Source organism: Strix aluco, chromosome 1 (assembly GCF_031877795.1).
Source record: "Strix aluco isolate bStrAlu1 chromosome 1, bStrAlu1.hap1, whole genome shotgun sequence".
In the NCBI taxonomy this organism is placed as follows: domain Eukaryota; kingdom Metazoa; phylum Chordata; class Aves; order Strigiformes; family Strigidae; genus Strix; species Strix aluco.
The window spans coordinates 38,116,654-38,130,074 of NC_133931.1; the positions used below are offsets into that span (position 1 = coordinate 38,116,654).

Here is a 13,421-nt window from a genome sequence, read left to right on the forward strand (position 1 = left end):
AAGAGTCTGGGTTTTGGCTTTTGCTTTTATAGAAGAGAGATTACACCTGACAGTTCAGAATCTCTCACAACCCTGAATAAGGGAGGAGCTATAGCCTTTAAAGCAAGAGAGGCACTGGGCCACTAAGCAATACTTTGCTCACGATCACAAGGTAGAACACCTACCTACGCTAGTTCCTGTTCTTGACTGAAGCATGACTAAACTTTGGTTTAGTCACTGCTTTGGGGACTGGTGTAAAGCTCATCTAAGATAGCTTCTTGTAGGCTGAAATAGATCAATTTTCATATAAAGAAACTGACAAAATGAGTAACAAGATGATAACTTACCAGGATCAAAATTATCTCCAAATATTCTTTTAGCTGGAATCTTCAGGTTCATGGTGGGAAATTGCTTCTTTAGCTAAAAACAAACCACATACAACTTGATTGTGCTTAGACATCAAACTACCTAGAAATAATTGCATTTTGTTTTCTGTTGAACAGTTTGAACATCTGATTATTAGTAACACTGCTCCTCTCTATCTTATCTACTCATACACTTGGTGAAAAAAAAACAAATCCAAGCCACTCAGCTTGTTTGCACCAGTCATACCTTTTTAAATTCAAAGGCCATCTCACTTTAGAAAGCTATGGACTATTGCAGCTATCTTCTGCAATATTGCCAAAATTATTTTCCACTTGCCCCAGACTGAAAAACGTAGGCTAGAATTTCAATATTGGTTTTATTCTCCTCTTTACTTCCTTCCTCCATTAATTCTCTGTCTTGGATTTGTTTTTTTCTTGCTTGCTTGCACAGGGGTGCATGGATGAGGTTTAAGACGGGTTAGGGTTGCAGGCCTCTGGGTTTTGCCCAAACAACATTCTTAAAGCTTTAGAAACCACAGATGAACTACCTCTAAGTCAAAATTGTAAACAGATAAGCAGCCTGTTTTACGATGCTGCATTTGACAATTTGATTATATTCTACACTTGAAGTGACCAGAAGATAATATATAACAGCACTGAATTTATCAAAAAAACCTGACAGGAGTCAAGCTTTGCTTACATTTGCTTCACCTTCATGTGCTCCAGAACAGCAATCTTACTCTCATTCTCTTAAGAGAATAGTTTTCTAATACAGTAGCTGGCAATTCTTTTTCCCTTAGAAACACAAATATCTCTTCCAGTTAGCAGCATGAGTTTTTCAGTGTACTATCCTGTATGAATTACACTGATTAGAAACTGGGCTAACTGTCCTCCTGGTTATGCTTCCCCAAGACCTCCACCTCTACATGCATTAGAAAGACCAGTGCTGAACAAACTTCAGCAGAGAGAGCAATGCTAATCTGAATGGCAAGAGAATGTAGCAAAGGGAACAGGATCACCAACACTCACTCTGCAGGTATCGAAAAGGGGATACTTTATTTTCACATCACTTGCAAGTCTATCCCAAGATGCAGGCAATGCATAGCATGGTGTATCCAGGCTGACTTCAGCTCAGACCTTGTAAGACAACTCCAAGCTCACTGCCTGCATTTGTATACCACTGCCACATATAAATCCATGTGCAGTGAGGCAGAAGGGAAAAAAACCTGACTACTTCCCATAGGGACACTGGAAAGGAAATGAAGGCACAGATAAGCAGCTGGTAATCTGTTCTTACAGGGAATCACAGAGGAATTATTTCTTCTTTTGTTAAAGCAAAAGCTGTGGGCTCTCAACATGAAGAACTGGAGGAAAGCATGGACACAGGACACGTAACACACTGCACATCCACATAATAGACTGCACATCCAAACATGTATTTGCCCCACTTGCCCACTGTGTAAAAGGGAGGAAAATCCTCTTCTAGCAACAAACACAAGAAATCCATACTTAGTTGCTGAAGAGGCCTATTTCATTTGGACCACTGACACAAAATCAGGTAGGAATTGCCATGACTGACTTACCAGAAAGTTTCTATTAAGAAACGAGGATTTGTTCATTGCTTTCAGTACTTCAAAGTAAAACACTTATTTTAAGAGAAATTTATCTACCTAGATGTTTTAAGTTTTGCAGTGATTTTTACCATCATGAGTAGATGCACATTTCAGATGTTTTCACAACCAATAAATTGGAAGTTTCTCTCACTATGCTATGATCCCAAGCAATAATTTAAAAAAACCCCACAAATAAGTGGATATTGAGTTTGAAATTCAAACAAACCAAAGTTCAAAAAACCCACCCTGTTATTTTCTTCAAACAGGCTGCTATGGTTATTGAATGTTGACTCAAACTCCTCAAGAGGGAATTAACTCAAACTATAACACTGTGAACAAGCGTTACTCTGTGCTATTCTGGCACAATTTCATAGCTTGCCTTTTGCTTACCGTATTGTAGAGTTTATCAAACTCCGCATACCGCCTAAAGACAAACCATTCATTTCTGCCAACTGAGACCAGCACTTTGTAAACCTGTAGTAACAAAGATAAAGTTACTGCCAACAGCAATGTTTAATAAAACCTCACAGGTTTAATCCTGTAGTAGAAATAAGAGCAGGTTGTTAAATGTATTGTGTAAACATACTTGTTGAGCTATAACAGCTAAGTCACATAGACATCAACACAAATGAACAATTAGAAGAGTCTGGTGTTTTACAGAAATTTTTTTAAGTACCAGGTAAGCAAAAGCTAACACCAAAGCTGATTTAATGCAGTTTCATAAATTAGTTATATCCAACAAGAACACCTGGCCATCAGATAGTAGTTGATAAAAAAATCTGCTATGAAATTTGTTAACAACTTGATAATCCATAATGAAGACTAATATTAAGGAAGTAAAGCATTTAAACACTTCACCAAAACCTAAAGAGAAAGCACATATGGAAGGCAATTACAAAGATAACTGTTCCTTGCAAAATCTTGAATGCACTTTGTAGTCATGATCCTGGCAGATGACACAGTTGTTCAGGGGACACTCCTGTGGCTGAAATATAGCACAGGTTACAGAATACACAGCACTGAGATCAAGGGAGGCATAGCCAGAACGCGCTGCACAGGTCTGGCCATTCAAATCCCATGTCAGCAGAGGACTCCGGTAACTAGACAGATTGTCATTCCCTGGCTTCATAAATCTAGTTGACAGCTGAGTGTCCAGCAGTATTCTCCTGTCTCTTAGGCAACTATTTGACCTCCCTTCTCTACCTTCTTGTACTTCCACCAGAAGGAGCCTGGCTATTTCTTCAGGGGAGAGGATGGGCACAGCAAGGAAACCAGTGCAGAAGGCTGCTAATTCCTGATGTATAAAATTGGACCAGTGCCCCAGTGTTCCTCCTATCCTGCACAGTAGCTTACTTCTCTTTTTAACTCTCTCAGTGGAAGTGGCAGCCATCACTATCAGTTCCTTAGCCTGATATTTGCATTCGTGCTGCGTTAACTGCTCAAACAAACTGCTCTCAGTCTTCCCTGGGGAACACAGGAGGCTGGAACGAAGCATCCAGTAGGATACTGATAAGACTCTTCTTAGAAAACTAGCTTTCCCTTATACTGCTAAACAAGCACTGGCATAAAACCTAGCTACACACCTTCTAGACCCTCCCTAGACTGTAAACAGCAAAAGCTTCAGCTGCAAAGACTTAAGCACTGTCCTCCTGAACTAGGTATCTTATATAGCAATCAAGTCCTGCAAGTAATGTTCACACACACAACATCCTCACTCTCCATGAATGCATGGCAGATCAATGCCAATGAGCTTAAGCAGCAGGCCATGGACAACTTCTTAAATTAACAGGGCAAAATGCACAGACTGCAAAGTGCATAGGCAAGCATAACATAGGATACATGATGATATTCACCTCCTTGGCAACCTTAAAACAGTTTTGTCTCAGAGTAGCTAGCTGTAGAACAATGACAGAGTCAACATTTTTTACATGAGCCACCATAAAAAGAAAGTATGAGGTCATCCAGTTCATACCATCACTGAAGATCTTGCAACCCAACAAAGGAGAAACTGCAAGTTAAACAGTTAGGGAAGCACTGAATGGTAAGAACAGATACAGTATCTACAAAGAATCTGGTAAAACCCAAAACCATAACATGTCTTTGGGCTGTATTACTACTCACAGCTACACCTATGTAACGATTTAGAAATGTGCAATGACTCTTTCTAGAAAGGTGTGTGGGGGAAGACTCTAGCCTTACTTAGATAATAACCTTTTCAAATCTAATTACTCCTAAACCAAAATTAGTCTTAGAAAACTCCTAAAACATAGATAAGATGCATCCACACCTTGCAATATGTAGATAAATAATGCAAAGCTTTGAGAAAGGAAAAAAAAAGAAACAGAATTCCTCAAAACATCACCATCATAATCATCACCATAAACTATTTTCCCAGATACAGACAGGACAGGGTCCAGCTATTTCTGGACGTGATAATTTCTTGACAGAAGTTGTGACTGAAATGAAAACGCTTCAACTCTTTCGGTAGCTCATGCTCCTGGATTAAACACTCTATTTGTATTAAACAAAGATAAGTAAAAAGGTAAACTGTTATCCAATTTCAAGAGAGCAAGCATTGAGAAAGTAAGGAAATTATTTATTAAGTGTCAAGAAAATAAAAAAACAACTCCACAATTTGCACAGGGCTGGGGATTAGTATTACACACCTCAGTTCTGAAACAAAGTTTCCAGATTTAATCAAACAGTACCCTTGAGAGCGGTTTGTTAATAAGCCTGTACATGATGGGGGTACCAAGGGAGACAAGAACAGGACAGTAGAGAAAATTAAGCCTCAGAAAAACAGCACAGGGATAAAAGCAAGAAATCCAAAACAAAGCTATCTGCCAAAACAGGTAAAAGAATGGCCCCACTATGCAGCAAGGACAGAATAGCAATTAATAGAGCCTAGATATGGTCCAAAACAAGCAATGTTATGAAGAAAGGGAATGCTGAATCTTCAGAAAAAGGCAGGACAGTAAACTAGACTGGATATGCATAGAGGCTGGTTACCATGAATTAAGCGGAAGCAAAAAAGCTTCCCTGCCAGAACACATGAAATAATTTCATGTTTGAGTTTTTGTCAAGAAAAAAAATATATCAAATGGATGCAGTATTTAACAAAACCAAATTAAATATTCAGTGAAAGGTTTTGAAAGTGCTCAGGAGGAATGAAGAGTTGATTTCCAAAGACAAAACTGAAAAGCTTGACTTATTTATCAGAATGAGGACTGCAGAGATATGATTGTTTAAAAAAATGCTTCATCAGGGCAAGTGTGAGGGGAAAAAGAAGAGCTAGCAAAAGCTAAGTTGCACACACTTGTCTTGTTTCCATGTCAGCATTAAGTGAGCCACTGTCAAATACAGGCAGGAATTCTTAGTTTCTATTCAGACCAGTAAGATTCTAAAATAGTCTTAGAAGCAGTAGTGATATATGCTGTGACAGTAAGGTGAAAATTATACAAGATAGTAGCCTTTATCACTTCAACCCTTCATTTTACCCTAAGGTTCTTCCTGCTCTTTATGGAAATGGCACTAACATTGCCATCCAAAACAGACTGCTATACCTACCACAAATTTGTTAAGAACTTGTTTCCCCCCCGCACCCTTCCCTCACTCCCCACCAAAGCAGTACTGATGGGCTCCAGTCATTACAACACAGCTACAGAAGAGGAGACACAGTAAAAGCACTGACACATTCACAGTTCCTACCATGAAGTTTAGTCTGACCCTCACTTCTGTTATCAAATCCTAAAATATATGCGATAATACTCAAAATCTTGGTTGTGAAAAGCAGTTCTTGTCAAGCTGCTAATTATTCCCTGATGCAGAAAGCAGAAGCCACCAAGACAAAGTGTAACTCCACGCAGTGCAAGCTGGGTTGGATTCCTTTTCCTACTCCCCAATCCTGTTTCTGAAGTTTCCCACTCTTACTTGTACAGCTTTCTAAAGGGCATGCCCAAAGAAAGTGTCTTTTAGTTTCTAAGGGTGTCACAAAGATCTTTAGGTAAAATGACCTGGAAATCACAACACTACGATGTACCACACCAGCACATTTTAACAGCAGAACTGCCAGCTCTGAGGCAATAAAACAAACCTGTTTTGCTCAAGTTTAGACTTTCATGAAGTTTTTCCTACTCATTTGAGTTTCACATGCATGAAGCAGTTTAAAGTATTACAAAGTTCTCTTTTGCTTGTTGCCTTTACCAGCACACTCCTTCCCCAAATTACATCTTCATTCACCTGTAGAATCAAACAGCATTATTCTTCTCCAAGGAAGGGAGGTAAAGAGGAAAGGCAGATATAGAACTCAAAGCAAATCTTTGTTTTGTTGTATTCTTCAGACAGCAACTCAGTCTAAGGGTGTTTGCATTCCACATCTGAAGAGTGACTAATTCACTCAAAAAAAAAAAAAAAAAGCTTAGAGGAAGTTGCACAAGAGCAATGAAAGAGTTTGAGCTTTTTAAAGGAAGTATTATGATGCTGTCTTTATATCGTAGCATACATATAAGCAAAACAAAAATCCATGCCACACTACTTCATTTTTCAGTATGCAATGCAAAGCATTTTCCCACAGTGGGAAGACCTGACTTCCAGAAAGCAAGTCAAATTGGAAGGCCAAAAAAGGAAGAGGGAGGGGAATGACAAGGAGTGGAAATGGGAATAGGATAGGAAAAACTTGTAGGCATTAGAACCAGAAAACAGGAAGGAAGACAGAAAAAAGGTCTTTCAAAAATTTGATGTTTTATACTATTTTTTTTCCTTTTACACAAAAAAAATTTATAAAATAGGATATCTATGAAAGAACTAGCCATTTAAACAAAAAAAGCCCCACCAAACACAAAACCACAATTTACTCCTTTACAAAACAAATGTTTTCATGAAAAATTATATAGGATGAAAAATCTTAATTTGATTTAGTACCAAAATATTATCCATGCTTTTGGACACTCATGTATTTTCTATGAGAAAATGCTGCTATTTGGGGGTAAAAATATCAGAAATCTGTAAAGCCTAATTCTTTTTGCAGAAAGCACCACAGTTAAACACTGTAAAACATTCACAACTTCTCACACTGGACTATGGCCAGTACTCACAAGAGCAAGTGAACAGATTTCCATAAACCTGTTGAAAATAATACCAAGCTTCCTGGTAAAAAAAACAAAGTAGCACTTCTAGGCACTAATAGCCTACGCATTTGCCTACAGTGGTCACACTCTTACATACTTACAGTAAATCTTTTTTTCTTCTCTCTGTGTTCATCAGAGCTGGGAATGCTAACACTTGGGCAGCTTTCTTTGAGATCCATTGTGTATGTTCTTTTGACAAATTTGTTATAGGACTCTGCTTCGGGTGTCGCAGTCAGAAGATATCTTCAACGGTATTGATCCAAGATACGCAGCTTTTCTTGAGAAAATGTGAATTCCATCATGTAATCTTAAAGCGAACATAAAAGAAAAATTAAGTACGGCTTAACTCACGGCACTAAAACCTGTGTGACAAGAACTTTCACTGGCAGGAAATGCACTTTAATATGTATATACGGCCACAATCATGACAATTTTGCAAACTGTTTCATGCTTGTGGTCCTTTGTTGTTTCACTGAAACCACTCACATTCTCCAAGGATGTAAGTTGACCCAAAAAAATCACTGAGTTGTGTAGACATACTGGAAGCAGATTTGGGCCCACTACAGACAATACTTTGAAGGAACAAAGAATTACAGATGACAACCTGGTATCAGACATCTGAGAAAAGCCACTAACATGCACATTCAGAACAGTTTATTTCAAAACCAAAGGTTTTCAACTGCATGAGTCTGCACCAGAGGGCATTTCAGATTTGTCAGAACATGCTGAGTGTATTTAATTATCACACCAGAGATGAACGATGTCCTGAGAAAAAATAATTTTTCATGTGAATTTTAGAGAGGGACACGGGTGGCATCATGCATCTCTGAGTATCTACCTTCTCTGCCCCCTCTTTCCTGGTACTTGGTATACTTTGTGTTTAGCAGAACAATAAGGTTGTCCATTCCCTTCAGGAGAACAGTTAGCTTCTTTGCAGAACTTGAGAGGGGCACAAGACAATAGAAAGGACAAAGCCACCAAAAAGGCAGAGAGAGTTTAGCATTAATTAGATGCCTCTTCACTCACTGAGGGACAGTATTGTCCACACCTGCCCTGAGCACAAGCAAACTGTTTACTGGACCCCAATGCAAACAATAGGAACTTCAGCAATGCCTAAGAGAAGCCAAAATTAATGCTACGTAGCTACAACCCTCTGTTCAGGCCTGCACAGCCATCTGAAGCGTTCCAGCTCAGTTTTTAGACCATTAGGTGTCTGACCAACTTACAAACATGAGAAAAATTTTTTAGAGAGGAGACCTCAGTTCTCTTCAAAACACCCGGAGGAAAAAGGAGTGCCCAGTTCAACATTTAACTCCCTATTTTCTTAAAACAGGGAAGTATAAAAGTGAACTTTGTATTTCAAATCAAATTTCCAAAAAGCATAAACTAATCCAATGCAATTCTCCTATTAGAGACACCCATATTTATGTTGGCATGAAGGCCAAAGCCCCTGGAATCCAGTGAAAAGATTTGTTCTTGATACCCAACTAGTCTCAGTCAGTCAACTGACTATTTTTCTTGCTCTCAGAGCCAGATCATCTCTCTGGTTCAAGCTTAATATTATTATTCCTCCTGTAGCCATTTAAAAGTAAGTGATTTTCAAAGATTTATCCAGTGACAAAAAAAAAAAAAAGAGTGTTTGAAACCCCTGCAATCACAGCTAAGTGACAGATCATCCATACTGCAACACATTCAGGGTATTATTTTTAGTTACATCTGCCTCTACTTTAATTTGATTGTTCCCCACTTCACTGATTAGGTAATTACAGGGTTGGGCAGGGTTAAGCTCCCCCCCTCCACCTTTATTTGACTATAACACAGCTCATCCAAGCCAGTTACGCAGACTTTGAGTTTCAAATTGGTTTCTCTCTTCCTTTGGCAAGCCACTGTTAAAAGCCTTATTACAACAAGGCACAGTTCCCATTTTCCACAATTTTATTCTGGCGTGGGATTAAGACTGTTCTTCACCCGTTGCCACACACTAAAATTAAGATCTAAAGGTTAACTGTGCTGTTCTCCACGGTAAGAGGTCCACTAAAATTGTCAACAGGCACTACTTTCAGTAAGTGTTTCACTAAGCTTAGACTTTACTGAGCACTTATGTCAATCTTTAGCCATTTCAGGTCCAGTGCCAGGAACTGAGCATAAGTCCCTGTGTTTATCTGTCTTCCTGCTCATCACAGAAAAACAAGCAAAGCCTTAAAACGGATTAGGTGTTCCCTGACTAATATCACTCACCGTCTTTCTCCTCTTGAAAAGAGACATTCATTACATCCTACAGAGATATCCTAACATGCTTGGACTCATTCTCACAGTATAGGCTGTACTACTCCCTACCCTTTCATTTTCTCATTCTTGGTGGTCACAGTTTTACATACCAGACAAGCAGTATGGATTAAAAACTGTAGTCTAAAGAATATCACTTGGAAGACTGATCTTTATTCCAGATCTGAAGCTGAAAGATCTATGGAAAACAAAAGGAGGAAGTGTCACCCAGATTAATTCAGGAAGAGTTTATTCATCTTACTGGGGAGAAGAATAAATCATCTGAAGCTGAAACTGCAATGTTCGTATGTCTTTCTTCAAGCTGCCTGGAAGATCACTGGCTGTGATTCTTTTCCTTCCCTGAGGCATCTCCTCTGAGTTGTGCCTGGGTCACCAACACTAAGCTGAACTGACAAACTTGGAAGAAACACATTTTCAGTTTGCCACTAAGCTCCAGAAGATCAGAGCTTTCTTTCAATTTCTATTTGCCATGAGCATATCAGCTTGAGAGCTTCTTATATTTGAACTGTAGGTCTGACTGCAGAAATAGGCATAGATTTGCCTTAATCTTTGCCATGCTGTAGTTTAGGAACACAGATGTAGTTTTAGTAGCAGGTAAAAACACTAGTGCTGTGGTAACTACATGACGTAATAACAGAGAGAAAATAGTAGAGACGTATTTTCATCCACAGCTTCAAAAGTGCAAACTGCAGTGTCTTGAGGGTTGCCAGATATAAGTGAATTTAACAGACACTGTCAGTTGAGAAGTCTCTGCCACTGGTTATAGCTTTTCCTGTAATTAAGAAAAGGTAGCCTCTGGCCTCAACTTTGATAACGGGCAGAAAGGAAAAGGAACTTTAGAAAACCAGGTAGCAAAATAAATCTCCGTAAGTCATACTTGGGTACTAGTGAAAGAGCATGTAGATAATGCAAGACAGGTTAACACCGAGACGGATTGTTGCCCAGAAAGAGCCAAAACTTTTAAGTTGCTACAGTATCCAGGCCTGGAACAGGGGAAGGCACAGACAAATGTGTTACAGAACAGAAGTCACGCATTCCCCTGGCAAAGTTTCAAGCCTATCAACAGCTACACTATCTATTCTCTCCATGGTGGCTGTTCAAAAGCAAGCAGTATTTTCACCATTTCCTGCAGGAAGCCACAACAATGTCAAATTTCAGGCTGACCCTTGCCTCTGGTGAAGAGCATGGCAATAACAGAACCCTGACACTATAAGAACAGCTATAGATCTACTATATCCTCAAATAAAGAATTTTCTGCATGCCTTACCATAAAATATTTTGTGCAACTTCATAATAGCTACATGCAACAGGCAAACATTACGTAGCTTAGTGATACGTAGTGAACTCCTTTTACCCCTTTCTACATAAGCTAGGCTTGAACTATATTGGAAAAGGTTTATGAAGTTTAGTCAGATTATTTTATTCTGTACTGAAACATTTTTTCTTTTTTAAATGATAATGGCCTGAAGATGATACCATTGTATAACCAAAGACCCTTGTTCTGGGTGCTTACAAGTCAATCTCTGCCAAGACTGTTCAAAACTAGATTAGGAAGCTGTGTCCTCACTTGTTGCCTCTCCAGATGTAGCCAAATTGCCTTAAATGCCTCCAAGGCCAGTGCAAATCAGCTATCATACTCACTCCAGCTCTCCGAGTAATACACAAGGGAAGCAGAGACAAGAACAGTCAAAAACCCCAGAGCTTCCCTGCAAGCACACTTGGAAGAATCACCAGGATCCATACTCACCCATTGGAAAAGAACAGGCATTTATTTCCCCATACACTAATCATCCAGCTAGAAAGACTTACTCTAGGACTGAGTCACTGGTAAAACCACCTGCTGAAAATCCCACCTGAGTGTGATTCCAATTACAGAAGGAACCTGCATGTGCAGAAAAAGAAAGAAAGATCCAGTAAACAGTCCTATTATTTGCTATAAACATTGCCCTCCTTCCTCGTAGAGAAAGTATAATCTTTGGCATACTTTTCATCACTTCCTCAGTCTTCTCCACAAATACCCTGGTAATGACTCAACATATCACTGGACATTACACAATCTTTGAAAAAGCCCAGAAAGTCAACTTTTTCTCAGCTGCTGTATGATGAAACAGAGTCCCACTCTCTTGTTGCCAGACAAGCAGCTGACATGCAGGAAATGGGAGACAAGAATTTCAGAATCCAATGTAACACAAATACAGTGTGAGGAGAGACAGAGTCAACAGCAAAACACAGATTGATAATCTGTAAAGTGAGATGGATGGCCAGGAGCCATTGAATAACGAGGTTCTGAAGAAAACAGGTTTCACATAGACCATCCTTTCAAGTACCACGTACATATGATTTTTAATACAGGAACACTAAACACCAGTGTAGACCTGTAGAAATATTCCCGCTGAAGAAAAAGGAGAGCACTAAACAAAATACTCTGGCCAATCCTTCGCTTATATCTCCACATTCCCTTCCCACTACAATTTGAGAGGAGAATTAATAATTTAGCCATTAGTATAAAGGAAAAAGCCTGCTCCCTGTTTACACACCCACCCACTACATTCCATTTTCTTAAATCTCTAGCAGTGCCACTACGGAAAGCAAATCGCCACTCTGCAGCAATGTGGGCAAAGTCCAACTGATTCTTTCTCCTTGTAGAAAAGAATAGCAGGTAAAGTGAAAACTCAACGAAGAAAAAGAAGTAACTCCTCTTGTTTTATCTCTGTCAAATTTACTTTGGAGAAGTCAGTCAGACATTTCCTTCCCATGAGTCTACTACACCCAAGAACATCCCTTCTGCCCCACCTCCCCAAATAAGCTCCAATAAATTACTCTAACTGGCATGTAACAAGATCCATGGCTTGGACTGGATCTATCTGCATTCATGTTTATTACATGACAGAATATAGGTTCTTTGCTGTGGTAAGCAAACCCTGAGTAATAAAATGGGCCTGAAGAACAAATACTGTCAGTAAGAGGCAGCTGTCTTTTAATCCTGAACACTGGTCCATAATAATTTCATCTTTAGCCTGTGTCCACAGTATCTGGGAAGGTTACCATGTGCCTCGGACAGTATGACATACAAACAGCAGAGCACCAAAAAACCAAACCAAAACAAAATCAAGTTTGCATTACACTTGCTACCTGCAAATTTCTTGGCGTGATTCCTCAGCCTTCCTACATGCCGGGTCAAATTAAAGTTAAATGTCGATGCCTAGGGGTAGCACAGATCAAAAGTTCTAGTAACAGCACTGTGAGTGAGCTATTTTCAAGAGGTCTTACAGTTGATACCAGCCACTTGCAACATAGTCAGTTCTACATAAGAGGGCAGTCAGACTTCAGTAAACACAAAGCAAATAATCCCAGCCTCATTTTGCCCCTCTTAATGAGAATTAAGTGAGAGAACCCCAAATTTCAATTCCAGCTATACTGCCCATTTTTCTACATGATCTTCAACAAAAGTTCTCCCTCTGTTTCACTACATAAACACAGAAGAATTCTCATCTATTTAAGATTGATGCTACTGCTAATGTACCGAACATGGAGAAAGTTTCTGGATTTTATATACTGTAATTGGCAAAAGGGTAAAATCTATGTAACAGAATATATCTGGATTCTAAAATAAGGAAATATGTAAATCCAAGCTACAGTTCACAATCCAGAAAACACACTTTTGAAGACTGTGCTCTACAGAATTCACAGCTGCCTAGAACTATAAAGCTGTTGGATAATGAAAAGGTAACAATTTAAATATTAGAATATAAAAGGCAAGAGAAAGAGCCTCTGGCAATACCCAAATCGCACGACCAGTTCACCACCACCTGATTCCTCATGTTACATCAGTGCAACTACAGCTAGTATTTTATGTCCACTCTTCAAGGACAAACTCCTGCAGGTAAGAGCATACATTGACCTCTCACATATTTCAGTGCTGCATAGAGAATAAGAAGGTGTTTCAACTCTATAAGGATTCAGAGAGCAGCTGTTTATGCATGTATAGCAGAATTTGGTGCAATACTGTCAGATGTGGTGAGGCTGTAATTTACAACCAAAGGTGGGAATTA

At 39.2% G+C, this 13,421-nt stretch overlaps 1 protein-coding gene across 9 annotated transcripts in view; it reads right to left on the reverse strand.

The window, feature by feature from the left end:
- Nucleotides 1-13,421, reverse strand: part of SGK3 (serum/glucocorticoid regulated kinase family member 3) — a 64,584-nt gene that overhangs the window by 22,181 nt on the left and 28,982 nt on the right. For 6 of the 9 annotated variants that reach the window (XM_074818135.1, XM_074818063.1, XM_074818109.1 and 3 more), the window contains 3 exons: nt 7,185-7,390; nt 2,348-2,431; nt 327-399 (listed from right to left, as the gene is read on the reverse strand). In XM_074818135.1, the coding sequence (XP_074674236.1) occupies nt 327-399; nt 2,348-2,431; nt 7,185-7,262 (235 nt within the window). In that variant the 5' untranslated portion in view covers nt 7,263-7,390. Of the gene's footprint in view, nt 1-326; nt 400-2,347; nt 2,432-7,184; nt 7,391-9,461; nt 11,094-11,116; nt 11,138-11,178; nt 11,819-13,421 lie in introns of those variants that run through there. The other 3 variants (XM_074818100.1, XM_074818091.1, XM_074818082.1) reach the window with 3 other exon arrangements.